This window comes from Corythoichthys intestinalis, chromosome 12 (genome assembly GCF_030265065.1).
Source record: "Corythoichthys intestinalis isolate RoL2023-P3 chromosome 12, ASM3026506v1, whole genome shotgun sequence".
Lineage (NCBI taxonomy): Eukaryota > Metazoa > Chordata > Actinopteri > Syngnathiformes > Syngnathidae > Corythoichthys > Corythoichthys intestinalis.
The window spans coordinates 36,381,251-36,396,502 of record NC_080406.1 but is presented as its reverse complement, the minus strand read 5'-3'; the positions used below and the strand labels follow the sequence as shown (position 1 = coordinate 36,396,502).

General features: G+C 38.7%; 1 protein-coding gene across 4 annotated transcripts in view; it reads left to right on the top strand.

The window, feature by feature from the left end:
• The window catches only part of dip2a (disco-interacting protein 2 homolog A), a 100,528-nt gene that overhangs the window by 38,635 nt on the left and 46,641 nt on the right, over positions 1 to 15,252 (top strand). For all 4 annotated transcript variants that reach the window (XM_057851735.1, XM_057851736.1, XM_057851737.1 and 1 more), the window contains exons 2-5: positions 8,956 to 9,027; positions 10,119 to 10,238; positions 10,306 to 10,425; positions 14,198 to 14,455. In XM_057851735.1, coding sequence (XP_057707718.1) covers positions 8,956 to 9,027; positions 10,119 to 10,238; positions 10,306 to 10,425; positions 14,198 to 14,455 — 570 coding nt within the window. The remainder of the gene's footprint in view (positions 1 to 8,955; positions 9,028 to 10,118; positions 10,239 to 10,305; positions 10,426 to 14,197; positions 14,456 to 15,252) is intronic.

The following is a 15,252-nucleotide window of genomic DNA, read 5'->3' as shown; positions in this document are numbered from 1 at the left end:
TACAGAACTGAGGAATTAGGGTCCCCTACTGTTGACCTGTTTCCAACTTGTATAAAACAATCTCAGTCGTGTCCTATGGGTAAGCACCTCCTCTCCTGAAGGTGCTCCACTAGGTTCATCAGGACACACAGATGCATATCACACACAAACACTTGCACATACATACGCAGAAATTAGTAGAGTTGAAGTTTGCATCGCTATGTTATTTTTGTTCTTGACATGATCTGGCAACTGCAAAAGCATTTGACATGATTAGGAAGGTGTCATTTGGTGTCATCTGCATACAGTATCAGGTGTATGTATTTCTAGAGTTTAATTAAGACACACCCACTCCTCTTGTCTCTTTTGCAAATCGGAGCACAGCTGCAGCTGCCTTCCAGGCAGCGCTGCCTCCTAATGACTCATTATTCACAGTGTCTCTCTACTCACAAGCCTAGGGGGGGCTGGAATTTGGACTGTGTGTGTGCATAATGTGATGAGCAGGTTATGTATTAGCAACGTGGTAATGGAATGTTCGTTAAGTCTCCTAATTCGTCGGCACCGCTTAATTAACAGGGATGTCAGCGAGTGTTGACAAATGGTGACTTTGGAAGAGTCCTTAGTATGAGTGAGTGACAGAATTGAGAACTAATCCAGGACATGGCCTTATAATTATATCGTTTATGTAAATGGATTTTTAATCCATCCTCTCTTCCCCTTTTAGGTTTCTTCTTCTGACGTCATTGTCAATCAACCCCTTTTCCCTCTCACCTCTCCCCAATGTTCAGTATTACATTTATGTTGTTCAGAATGACTTGAGTTATTTAAAATATCTCCGTCGTCACATGTTGGTTTTTGCCCTCAAGGTTAAAAAACATCTGGTGGATTTAAAGAGATTTTATAATCTTCCATTCCTGTTGGGTGTGAAATAAAACTCAATCCCGGCAACATACCCGGGGCCCTCAGTTTATGACAGCTTCAGCATGCAGTTCCATGCTCACAAACGGCACACAATGAACTACTTTGCGCAGTGGTGCAAGAATGATGTGGTAGGTATGCTCAGTTACCACGGTCCTTGTGGTTTTTCATTGCATTTTTAAAATTATTTATGGCCCTCAGGAGGGTTTTTCCATACAAATTTCATACTGTAATTACGACTTAATGACTGCATTAGCATAAGATAGTGATAGACTACGGCTTGACATTTTATTGAGCAGGGAGACATCCGCTGTGTTTTCTGTTTGGAGTGTGTGTGCTCAGACTCATTTATTCTGCTTACTATTGCGATAATTGAGCCCAATTATATCAAGCTCTTCATAGGAAGTTAATGCCAAAGGGTGAATAGGCCTGTAATTTCAGGCATAAAACACAAAAAAGGGTGGCATACCAGCTGGGGCTTTTTGTAAGACACCCAGCTCCAGTGACACTGAACAGGGATTCTTCTCCGATGGCGATAGAAAAATATTCATGGTTAAGAAATTTAAATGGATGTAATGCCATATATGGAAACACTGTATATATAAATGAGGATGGCAGCAACATTTGTATTTTTTCTTTTTCTTCAGATTGAACTGGAGTGCAAAAATTGGGACACCCAGAGTACACACATACTTTTTAATGCCACTGTATGTAAACTTGAATTTCTTTAGACAGAATGTGTATGTGAAGTAGGGGGGCAGGGGTCTGCTTTGACACCCTAATCCTAAAGCCTAGGCAAGCTTTGTATTGGAGAGGGGAGGGAGTGAATGAAAGGGAGGGGAGTTATGGGAAGGGAGAGTTAGAGAGATGGGGTTCATTCAGTCCCCTGCTAAGGAAACAAAGGATGCTGACTTCTGACAGGAGCACCCCCTTAGATTGTTCTTGTTAGCCGGAGAGTACTTGGTGCCTATCCTCATCTGTGCGTCCGTCTGTGTTGAACATGTGTCCTCTGCTTCCTCCTTAACATGTGAGTCATTCAGCCTGTGCGCTTCTATATCTGTCTGCAGCCGTGATTTATTTTCTCATCTTGACATGATCGCATCTCTGGTTTGGATCTCTCCTCTGTCAGGAATTTAGTTTCTGCTCAGCAATTATAGATGGGTTTATTTTGTGCAGTGACAAGAGAAGGGTCAAACAATAACAAGAACATTAACCTTTTCTCACTGGGCACATGTAAAGTAGGTCAACTGTAGTGTTCAAATCTGTCAGATGTATGTTTGCTTTGGGGAAAACAAGCACTTTCTGTATGAACTTTGAAGCGTAAAATCAACATTTGATTTGTTAGGGGAATTCATGCAATAACAGCCGGACACATCTGTGTCTATTGGCTCACGAGCCCAATCGCTGTTCTGCCTAAATATGAAACAATTATTTTGAATGGCAGAAGAGCAGGCAGGATGCACGCATGCTGCCCTGGCAGCAGTCTTGGCAGATTGAGAGTCAATCTGGCACGGAAACTGTAGATGGAGGAAGACTTCATTGTAATGAAGTGATTATTCACTGCCGACCACTCCTTGTTAAAATGAATTGGACGTCTGTCACTGTCAATGGAAGTGAATGAGTTAATAAAACTAGGAGTGCAATTTACCAAGAAAATATGACATCAATTCTTTGGACAGGAATACAATATTTAGCCATACTACAAAGTCTGCCACAATTCCATTCATTTAAATTGATTCGATATGATATTACGTAGATATTTACCATAATAAGTTAAATTTAGCCTAAAGAGAAAAAAATTAGCAATTTTTATGTTTTGGACAATTTAGTTTCTAAACTGCCAGCCCCGCAAATTCAACTGGATTGGACATCTGCTCGTGACAAACTAGTTTAAATTCACAGCAGTAGGAGGACAAGGGCCACATGATTGGACGTCTACTAGCGTCAATGGTAAATGGTAAATGGTGTTATACTTATATAGCGCTTTTCCAATGGCACTGTAACAGTTACTATTGTAAATTGTAATAATAATTAATGTTAATAATACAAGAAAAAAGGAGTCCGAGTGGTCCCAGATATCGAACCTGTAAATATGACATGGTTGCCATTCTCAATGACTGGTTTGAGATTTTGGTTGGTTTGGCTTGGTTTAGATTGAAGTGATCCATCTGGTAAATTCACATCAAAGCCAGTTTTACTCAGTAGCAATCAGTCAATTAAAGTGAATACAACGAACAGAGCAAAGTGACTCTTGCTGTCACTCTTTAAAGAGCACTTGGGGAAATTGGGAAATGCCAGGCCGAAGAATGTTTACGCTAACAAGCTCAGAAAAGGTGCCAGACCCAAGCTGCCTTTTTGGTCTCCCGGAGTATGAATTGCATTGTATCTTCTGAGTTCAGCGTTCGTCCGGCCAAAAAATGTGGACATGACATCACCCCGGTCCTGCTGTTTTTCTTCCTTATTAAAGACCTTTTGAATGTGCTTAATTAGAGACTGTCTGGAGGTCATAAGACAACCATTACACTTAATATGTGTGGACACGTAGCTTTTAAGCGAAGACAGGATGTTGGAGTGTTTCGATTATAGGCATCAGAGAGGGTCAAATGAGCATATTTTGATTGGGACAGAGCAGAAAAATGACAGCTTCCACCTGAGCCCTCTCATGATTTTGTACAAACACTCTGGCTTAAAGCCACTGAGCTGATTGCGCAGATTTAACAATTTCTCACAGCTCAATTACATCATCAAGCCTTCAGTCAGCACAAGGGAGCAAGGAGGTCAAGCAAAGGTTTTCTTTCTACGTTGAGCCATTGTGTCGACTCCCTCGCTGCAGTGTGTCCCTCGAGACTGTCATTTGATGGAGGTGTTAAGCTCCGCCCTTTCCTCTTTCCATCCTTGCATTTCCAAACTGTATCCTCAGATAACCTCCCTCCTGTTATTCCCCAAGCACAAATCTGTCTATTTATTGACCTTGCAAATGTTGCTACACTTTTTCTTCTGTATTCTTTTAGAAACCATGGCAGTGAAGGGTCATGTTTAAGTGCCATTGAAGGCAATAGACCTGCAATCCATTTTGACCTGGGGTTAGTAGTAGTAGTAGTATGAAGTGAATAAGTCACATGGAGTAAAACTTGTAGGCTGTGACTGTGGGAACCATAAAATATGCATTAAGTGTACAGTTTATTTTATTTTATTTTTTATTTATTAATGGGGTTTCTTTGTTTACTCACACCCAAACATATGAGTTTGTAAATGGCACACAATAAACTACTGTGGAATGTAAGAAATGAGATATCGGTTGCACAAAAACCAAGCACTCTAAAAAATGATTCATGAGGCTAGTTAGTGTGACTTGAAAACATGAGTTTTTTCAACATAAAAATTACTTTTTTTTAGTATTCATTGTTTTATTAAGTTGATAACTTCTTTTATGGAGTTAATCAAAATCAAATATTAAGAAAGACGAATTAACTTAAAAGTATATTGTTTTTGAATATGCTTTTCTGCTTTCACGTAAAAAGGGGAAAGATTAAGTGAGTGAAATTTAATTTCTATTCCATTATTAAGTTGGTGCAGCTTCCTAAATTTCTATCACGTGTGCATATTACCACGGGAAAAGAATTGGCCATTTTCTGCCTCGAGCTTGCGCCAGCCAACAAGTGGAAGAAACGGCAATTAGGACGAACCTCGTATCCACCCTTGGATAAACTTCTCTCGGTGAGTAAATATATTTTTAATTTATTTTCTGAACTTTATGTACAACAGTGACCATCAGTCCGCTAGCACATATGCGAGCATTGTCGTTTTGTGTGTGCGTAAAGATATTCTTTGTTAAATTGGCAAGTTTAAGTCGTGTTATCCTCGACTTCAGATATCACAACACCACATTGAATAAGTTACCCCTGACAATAAAATTAATGGAGTAGGCAAAATTGGCTATCCGTTTGTTTGTTTGTTTGTTTGTTTTTTTAATCCAGAAAATCGGTGTTCAAATGAATTTATCTAGTATTACAAAGAATGTCAATGTTCATATTTTTTGTTTGTGCGAGTTGTTTGTGATAGCAATGTCCAAAAAGGGTTCTGCATTATTGATCTTACCTTATTGAGTCAAACAGTGTTTGAGTGATGTAAATAAAGGGTATGCAAAGTTGTTTGAAAATAATAAAGCCACTTTATTTAAAGATTTGTATAGATGAGAAAGGAGTGCTTTGCAATAAAAAAAAATTGGGTGGGGGGGGGGGGTCAACCTTTTGCAATAATTGTGTTATTCATCCAACGTTTTCCAGCTCTCTGCTCAGTGGTGGCAGTGTGCAGCAGTTCCTTACCACAGTGTGTACTGTGCAGTAGGTTACGGACAACCTCCAGACTACGGTAAAAGTTGAACAGTTAATATATTCTGCAAATGAAACCAGAGCAACTGATGATTCTGCAGTGATCGCCTGTTTTTCCTCTTAACTGTTGGTCAACAATCAATTTGCATCATATAAAGGGACTAACTTTTTTCCCCTTCTTTTGCAGAAACAGCTGAACTGGTTTGAAACAACCTGCCAATATTTGCAATCAACTGTTCAGAAAGTTTTAGACAGTAAGTTATTACTATAAAACTGCTGCACTAGACATGGCTGCCCACCTGTGATAGCTTGTTTTTCTTCTAACTGTTGATCAACTATCTATTTATAAGGGACTAACATTTTTTTCTTTTGCAGAAACTGCTGAACTGGTTTGGAACATCCCGACAATATTTGCAGTCAGAAAGAAAATGAAAACATAGATTTCATTGCCATACATCAAGCAGCATACTCAAACAAATTACAAAAATGTTTACAACATTTAAATAAATTATCTTAAAATAGGAGTTACTTTTCAATCACCTTATATTGTTTGTACATTTGCAAACATTTTGTTGTACACTTGTTTTGCACTGTGTGTTGTTGTGCCATATCTGTGTATCAAAGTACTGGAAGTACACTTTTCGTTTATACCTGCACCTGAAGTGAATTGTTGACAATGTTTAGGATGTTTATATTGGTTTTGCTCTGCACTTTCATTTTGTCCATTCTTTTGAGTATTAAAATACTTTTTTTTTTTCAAATGAAACTGGAGTTGCCATGTCCAATTTATTTTAGAAGAATAAGTTACTCTTACTAAATAAATTTAAGTACCATTTTGCATCAACTTTTGAGTTGAGAGATTAAAATGAAGGATTTATAGCAACCTAAATGAAGTAATTTTACCTCTTATTAATGCCAAAACTTGGACTTAAAGATTGAGTTGGTTCTACACAATAAAGCTTGTGGAGGGCAATAAATAATGCTGGTTCAACTATACTAATTGAGTTAGTCCAGTTATAAAAATTATAAGGGAAGTACTTAATCTTGGCTTAGTTGAATTTACTTTAAAAAATTAATGCAAATTGTTACAACAATTTTTTTAAGTAGCCAGTGGATTTTTTTTAGAGTTTATACGTACTTGCAATTTTTAGACCGCCCGGGGGTGGGGTCAAAAGGCCACTCGCTTTATTGTTGTTGTTATTGCTTAGGACACTAGCTAAAATTGGTACAACTCCGTTATTCGTGAATGAATCGGAATGAAATTCATATTCTAGGGATGCATACGCATTGATCCCGAGTCTGATTTTTTTTTTTTTTTTTTGGGCCTGATTAATCAATCACAAAACGTTAGCTCAAGTGCATTCTGTCTGATTAGACATAGTTTGTTTGAACTTGCTTTAATTGTTTTCTTTTAATAGTGTTTTTTTTTACAAATACTGTTTTAACTGTATTTACAACTTGCATTACCGCTGTGTGAGTGTAGCTTACCTATCCGATTTACATACAAATTAGGGTTACAATGTCACCATAGGAACAGAACTCCAAGCACCAATTTAAGGAAACTATGGTAGGAAGTCTAAAGTGATTTTAGACACTGGTTGAACCCCATTTTTGAATAGAATTAATGCGATCTTTGATGCGCCAAACCTTTTTGTGTTTTTGCTGTGGTTGTGGTCAAGGATAATTGCTAGGCCAGAAGCTATGCATTCTTCCAAATTTGACATAGTTGTTGGTTTGCAACTCAAAAGATTCAACTGAGATATAACTTCACAGATCAGGATGCACGTGAGCCCATGCTTGGCCACCGAAGCTCCAATTTGGGCCCGCTGCAGAGAAAAGAACCACCATTGTGTATTTGTCAAGGCGTAATGCTGTAGTGCGTGTACTCTGACGCCCCGGTATGCACATAGACACACGCCAATGTGCACTGACGCACACAGATAGAGAGGTGTCACAACAGAAGAGTCAGTGTTGGGTCAGGAGGCGCAGCCTATGGAGAGCTGGGCATTGTTGGACATTAAACAGTGGAGCCATTTAGCTGTCAGGGGGTGACTCAGGAGAAGTGTGACAACAACAACACCTGCCTTCACACTACTGCATTGTTGTGCTTCATGCTGGAGCGTCACAGCAACGATAGCGACACAACACCCGACTCGCTGTCATTTATGTATTTTAGTATCAATTTAAATAAAGCGGAACGTTCCTCTCCACTTGACCGCTGCTATGAGTGTATCTACGATTCAGAGTCATGCTGATGTTGTTGATGTTCGTGTTTCCGATTCAACAGACATGAGTTTATCAGAATGTAGTGGAAAATACCGTTGGGCTGTATTGATCTTTGGCAAATGTTTCTTGTTTCCTGCTAGATGAATTGGTTGACTATCTCATCATAGCTTTGCTGATAACCTTTTCCTTAATTCCATCCCAGCCACGGGTGGTATAGTTAGTATCAGCTGGTTAGTAATGCAATACAAGATTGGTAATAGCAGCGTAAATGGAGGGAATTGCCCTTGGGATTGGAAATCGCCAGATTAGAAACAGCCTTTACCTAATGTGGATTAAAAAACGTGTTGTTTTGCATGTTGTGTGACTATAAACAGTATTATTAAACACAGTATTACTGAATATGTTTCAGTTAAAATGCTCATCGAAAGATTTGGTATTTTTGGTAAGCCAAACCTTGTTAACCTTTATGCCGCCTATTCTTTAACGTCAAAAGTCAAAGGTCTTCTTTTAATATAGAATAAAATTCAGCATCTTAAAACCAACTGAGTTCCACTTTCCTGAACTACTGTCATAATGTGATGGCCATTATTGCTGATGTAAGTCTTAAGCTTAAAACCATGTATTTCTAAAGATGATATACAAAATCGCTCATTCAATCCATGCAAATGTAATTCATGCAGTATTTCCAAAAGATTTTGTTGCCAACAGTGAAATTCACCAAATAATGGCATTTTATTCTATGCTATCAACCGGTACGCTAACGCTACAACTGAATTTACAGTGAATAGTACTTAAGGCCATATCGCCCAGCCCTAATTGCAATACATATTGCAATATATTGGCTCGTCAAAACTTTTTTTATGTCAACAGATAAATGAAGAACAGATGTTTAACTAATTTTATTTATTAATTGCAGCTAACAACAATTTTCAGGAAATATAGCTACCTGTGTAATACGCCCAATACAATAAGTCGTCTAGTATCCATTGTCCATGTTTGCGGCCTGAATCACTGTTACACCTGACTTTGACCAATGACGTCACATGGTAAGATGGCGTCTGTGAGAAAATTGACAAAGAAAATCAATGAATAATTACGTATTTCTCAAAAATATATTCACTCAACATATTGGGAACATAACCTTGTATTGTGATGTGCATATTGTGTCACCTCTGATCACAATATACTGATACAGCGTACAGGTAATATTGCCCTCTAGTCACTGCAACATCCAGGGTAAGCTACGCTAAAAGTGTCAAATATAGGCATCATATTGAAATTGGGCACTTTGACCTGAAGTCTAAATCCAGCTTGACTATGGCTTGTGTGCACTCTTCCCCATGCACTTAACCCCAGTTTTAATGTAAGAAAATGCGCTGAACACCAATAACAAAAACATATGCACACACACAGGACTCATCACAGCTAATGACTCATCTCTCTCTCTCTCTTTCTCTCTCTGCCCCTCTCCCTACTCCGTCTGTTCTTCGTCTCTGTACAGGGGACATCACTCAGAAGGGGTACGAGAAGAAAAGAAGCAAACTGTTGGCACCGTTTATCCCACAGATACAAGGTAAGGATATTTAGTGTATGATTGCGATTTTGATAATACATTAATCTAGAAAAATCTCCATTAAAACCAAATCAGAAATAAAAAAAAAGACTTTAAAAAAATGCATGTCAAATATACTGTATAGCTAATTGTCAAAGTGCGACATGTAGTGTGGTTTTTAGTTCTAGTTTAGTTCTGTGGCATAGTATTTATAGATGTTTCACTCTATGTTTCATGCAGCGGTCCTGTCCCTTTATGAGAAAAAAACTAAATATCAGTAAACTAAGTTCCTTCCTGACCTAAAAAGTTTGTCTCAGTCAAGATGCATCACTTGTTTAACAGTGTCCCTTGACACAAATTGCTACTTTTGTAATAAGTTTTATCAAGTCATGACAATAGTGTCACAGTGAGGCGTCTTGGTTACCTTAATAGCGCAAAAATGTGAATAGGTGATTTTATTTCAGCAAGAAAAAAAAAACACGAATGATGCAGAGTTTGCTTGGTTTTGTTAGTGTGCTAATGCTGATAGCAAATTGAGTGCAGTGCTGTGAAAATAGGCAAAAACTAAGATGTACTTATCAGTTTAATGGACTGAAAAGATGCTAAAGTATCATTTGTTGGCTGTGGACCAAGAAATGTGTCTCCTGTGGCAGGGCATGCAACCGATTGGTTTAAATTAAGCATCTTCTGCCCAGCAACACAGTCTGAGGCCCTGGTGTGTAAAAAAAACCTTTTTCATCTAAAAGCTGGAGAGCAGCCATTGTTTTACTTTGTGTTAGGGGCCACCATTCAAGTGTTTGTCCTCGCTCACCAGTTTGGTGTCACGCTCGTTCTTCGCAGTGTCCTGGAATGTCCTCAGACGAAATTGAGCCTGATGCACTTAATGCAGCTTGCGCTATTCAGTAGATTGACTGAATGTGTGTAAGACTATTGCTCAGCATTGCAGCAGGTGAATTATACTGCTGTCTAAGAGTTGCTGACAATGTGGAGCTCAATGATCCTCCGCTAAGCTGCTGCCACGGAAAGGCCAGGGAAGCTGATGACTGGCAGGGACTAATAAATAGAAATACACTACATGCTGTAATGATGATTCACTCATCTTTTTTCTGCAGGTGTAGATCCTTCTCTACAGATCGACAGCCGGATCCAGGCCTCTTCCCAGGCTATTCTCTCCGACTCCAAACACAACAAATCTCGGGCAGCCAACACCAGGGATGAACGCTTCCGCTCCGGTAATCAGAAAAATCTTGCTGGAGTTGTTTTAAAGGTTTACCGATGCATTGTGTTTGCGCGGTATAGATCTACACACAGAAGCCGTCCAAGCAGCTTTGGCCAAATACAAAGAAAGGAAGATGCCAATGCCATCCAAGAGACGATCTGTGCTAGTACAGTCCTCTGTCGAGACATGCACTCCGCCAGGTGAGACTTTTGCGTCTATATTTAGAGCGCTGTGGATTGCCAAACTAATGCTAATTATCTTTGTACACGGATCACCCTTCCTATTGCCTCACTGAAACAGCACAGTGTAGCACTCTCGTAATCCATGACTGTTTTGTAAAATACTCCTTCATGAAAAAGAAAAGTTCAGTTTGATGAAAGTAGCTATTGTTTGGGATTACAAAGAACTCAGTTATCACGAGTGCATTCCCAGTCAGGCCTTCCCACAAGTTGCATACTAGATGACATTGTTTGCATTGTTTTAGAATGTTAACATTTTACCTGATTCTGTTACAGTTTGTGATATGTTGATGCCAGACATTTTGGAATTGGAAAACAAACAGGATCTGCTCACTCTGTGACATTATAGAGAAGGTCAAATTTATCTTGCATAATAGGTTTTAGTGTTTTTGTTTGTCGTAATTTAAACAGGAAGTCCAATATCCATTAATTTTTGTGAATATGATATATAATGACTGTTAACACATCAGACTTGTTGTGATTGCACTTGATCACTGGAACGCTGTACATTGCTGTAATTAGCAGACCCGACAAGTCATTAATGTATAGCTCATTAAGCACTGCCTCCCAATTATATCCTGCTGTTTTTGTCAGTTAAATCCAAGCAACTCACTCACTTCTCATCTGTTTTCAAGTGATGAATGCCAACTCTTTTTCTCTGGTTTTTCTGATCCTTACTATGCTCTTCTGCTTCACTTTGCCATGGTTACTGAGACTGATATATAGGAGGAATGACCAGAGGAATAACGAACAGATTATTCACTGTTAAGCACACCCTCCGAGACCGCTGTTTTCACACATGTAAACATGGGCTTGTTGGAATTGTGCCTAAAGCTTTGAGGGGCAAGTTTTTCAAGGCCAGGATATTTCATTATGGAATTACTTGAACTGCTGTGAATGCATGTTAGGAAGTGTTACATGATGCATGAACAACGAAATGCGAACGTGGCCAGTATGTTAACGTAACATACCTATTAAGAGTGATTCAGATAACTATAGCATAAAGAACATGCTAACAAGTTTGCAAAACCATCAGCGTCACTCCAAAACACCCAAATAACAAGTGAAATGATATAATGTGTTAATAATTTCACACATAAGTCGCTCTAGAGTATAAGTCGCACCCCATGCCAAACTATGAAAAAAACTGCGACTTATAGTCCGAAAAATACAATATATACAGTGGTACCTCTACATACGATCACTTCGACACACGATCTTTTCGACATCCGACGTAAAATTTGAGCCGCCATTTGTTTCTACATCCGACGAGTTGCTCGAAATACGACGACATGACAGCACTGCAAACGAACCCACGGTGGATTTTCTTATGTGAGAAATCAACACAGTTTTCAAAAAAAGTTGATACAGTTGGAGAAACAAGGAAAAAAGTGATGCTTACCTTTGAAATGAAGATGCAAGTTATAGAAAAATATGAGCTTGGGGTGCGCGTCCCTGAACCGGCTCAACAATACAGCTCCATGGTCTCTTATGACCACCGTTCGCCACTATTTATAAGTTAAGGTGACAATTATTATTGTGGTAACATTGCCAAGGAAATCGCCAGCTTTGTCACGTTTTTATCATTTATTTAAGAACTTATCCAACACAAAACGCTCATTGTCTTAAGCAGTTGACTGCTCTCAGGAAAACGAAAGTATTATCTCTACCGCACCGACCTATCTCACTGGAGACGTCACCTTCGCGGTGCGTTCAGGGACAGTAAAAAGTGTCCGCCATATTAGAATCCGATTCGTTACATTATTTTCAGGAATAATTATTAATTCTTCTTCTTCTTCTTATATTATTCTGAATTATTTATTTATAACTTATTTGTTTTTCTATGTTTAATTGCCATTTGTAACGGTGCCAGCAGTATTTATTAAGAATTTAGTGTATGTTTTTAGGCTTTGGAACGAATTAATGGAATTATAATGTATTCCTATGGGAAAATCCTGCTCGACATACGACCATTTCGACTTACAAACAAGGTCCTGGAACGAATTAAATTCGTATGTAGAGGTACCACTGTATATATTTTTTTAATATTTTTTTTTTTTTTCACCAAAAATAGTCACGTGCCCTAAACTTTTCTTGAATGACGTATCCATAAGCCTTGTGTGATTTAATTCAATCAAAACGACTAGAGATAGGGGAGGGAAGAGGCTCACCTGCATATTGAAAAATATATCTATATGGCAAAAAACACTCAGGTGACTTGAAGTTCTGCTCTGAGACGCCCAATTTAGGGGGGGAAGAGATTCAGAGGCTCACCTGCATATTGAAAAATATATCTATATGTCGGAAAACACTCAGGTGACTTGAAGTTCTGCTCTGAGATGCCCAATTTGACCAAATTTCAAAATTATTCGATATGCATGTGTGATACAGCATTGAAATGCTTAAAATCTCAATTTTCTGGGGGAAGAAAAATTTTGAACAGGAAGGCATTTAAAAAAAAAAATTTAAACAGCGAAACCCTAATTGGAGGTGAGAGCATGACAGAGCATAATTAAAGACTCCACGATTTTAATGAGATATTATCACGTACTTACCTCTTTTTGGTCCAAAAACTCAATGTAGCATGTATATCTGAGTGTCAAAACACAGCTGTGAATGGCCACAGCCGGATTTTTTGGTGATTTTATGGGTGAAACATGGTAATATAACAAAAGTCGCGATGCAATAATTGCAGACATCAAGGAGTGGTCGAGATTTTCTTTTCCAAATATTTACCCTTTTCAACGTTTTTTTTTCTTTTTTCTTTGTATCGATTATTTATCATCTAGCATATCGGGGAAAATGCGACAGTAAAAAAAAAAAAAAAAAAATTATGGGATAGTTATGAGGTAGATATCCATTACTTATTTACAGACACCATTTTTTTCATTGTGACATAATTTATTTAAAGTTTAAAATATGCGAGTGAATAATTTTTTTTATAGTTATTTTTTTAAACTAAATATTAAACATCAGTTAATGATTCTAAGCTAAAAGTGACAGACATTTAGAATTATAAATACAATTACTTAGCTTCTTTTTATGGCTGGGTTGAAACAAAAGCGGTTACGCGGTGTCTAAACGGGGGTGTTCAGGGTGAAACGGACAAATTAAAAATATTTCGGGGGCTTTATGCGCCATGAATCTGCTATGGCAGCATATAGACATATTGTTCTATCAAACACAACAGTTCTTTTGGCTTAAAATACAGCAGTTTATTTTAAAGGAAGTGCAAGAGCAGAAACTGCTCTTTCAGCCTTGCCTGTGTTTTCCGCCATATACGTTAGGGGTGTGACCATACACACAAGTCACGGTTCAGGACCTACTTCGGTACGGAGGTCACTGTTCGGTGCGGGTTCAATACAACATGAAAAACAAAAAGTTTTTTCTCACAGCATTTGAAAGTTTGTATACCATTACACTGTTATATAGGTGAAATTAAAAGAAAAAAAAAATGAAAAAAAAAACTGTTCAATTCAATCAGTTAAAATAAACGTATTTGATTTGAAAGACGTCATAGATTGGATCATGTAATAACGTGTAGAACATGAAAAGTAACGCCAGTTACTTTGCCAAGTAACTGATTACTCTTACATTGAGCTAACTCAGTTACTTTTTGGGAGAAGTAATTTGTAACTGTCACTAATTACTTTTTTGAAGTAAGATTAACAACACTTTGTATGACTACTCATACGTGAATCTGAGCCGCTTCTTGTATTACTGCCTAACACAGACACTTCCTCGGCGTCGGAAGACGAGGGCTCGTTGCGGCGAAAGGGACGTCTGACCAACTCCACGCCCAACCAGACTCACGGCCACCCTGCTGTCGAACACTGGTTTAACCGGGTGATCCAGGGTTCGTCCACGTCATCGTCTGCTTCGTCCACCTCGTCCCACCCGGGAGGAAGAGCCACCAATACTAATAACACTCCTCTCAACGCCAACACCAAAGCTACAGCGCTGGCTGACCTTATGGCACATACACACCTAGGTGTGTGATATTTTTTGTAACTTACTATCCCACTGGCTCCCCTTGTTGACGATAGACATCCAATCCATTTAAACCAAGGGGTAACCACAGCTGCTATTGTCTTCCATTTGCTGAATTCAGCAGAGGTTTGGAGCATTCAATTATCTCCAGCAATCCATTGAAAAAACACTGAAATCAGTGTTTCACACATCTGCTTTTGTTACCATCAAGATACACACAAGCACTTAACGAGGCAAGACAAAGAACGTTAGGAGTTTTCATTCATGTGCTTGGACTCTGTTATCTCTGTCTGCCATCACTGTCATTCAGTCATGTAAAAAGGCTTTGGGCCACATTGCTGTCAAAGCTCCTCCATGCATGTAGTAGACTGCTAATGCTCAGTGACAGTGTAGCCAACTATTTATGTGTTGCCACCAAAAGACGTAATGACAAAATTGTCTTTGTATATACAGTGGGGCAAATAAGTATTCAGTCAACCACCAATTGTGCAAGTTCTCCTACTTGAAAATATTAGAGAGGCCTGTAATTGTCAACATGAGTAAACCTCAACCATGAGAGACATTCTCCCAGTCCTCTTCTGGATCATCCAAATGCTCTCGAGCCAACCGCAGACGGGCCTGGACGTGTACTTTCTTCAGCAGGGGGACACGTCTGGCAGTGAAGGATTTGAGTCCCTGGCGGCGCATTGTGTTACTGATAGTAGCCTTTGTTACTGTTGTCCCAGCTCTCTGTAGGTCATTCACTAGGTCCCCTGTACTGTACAGTATATATACTGTATGTATATACAGTGAGGCAAA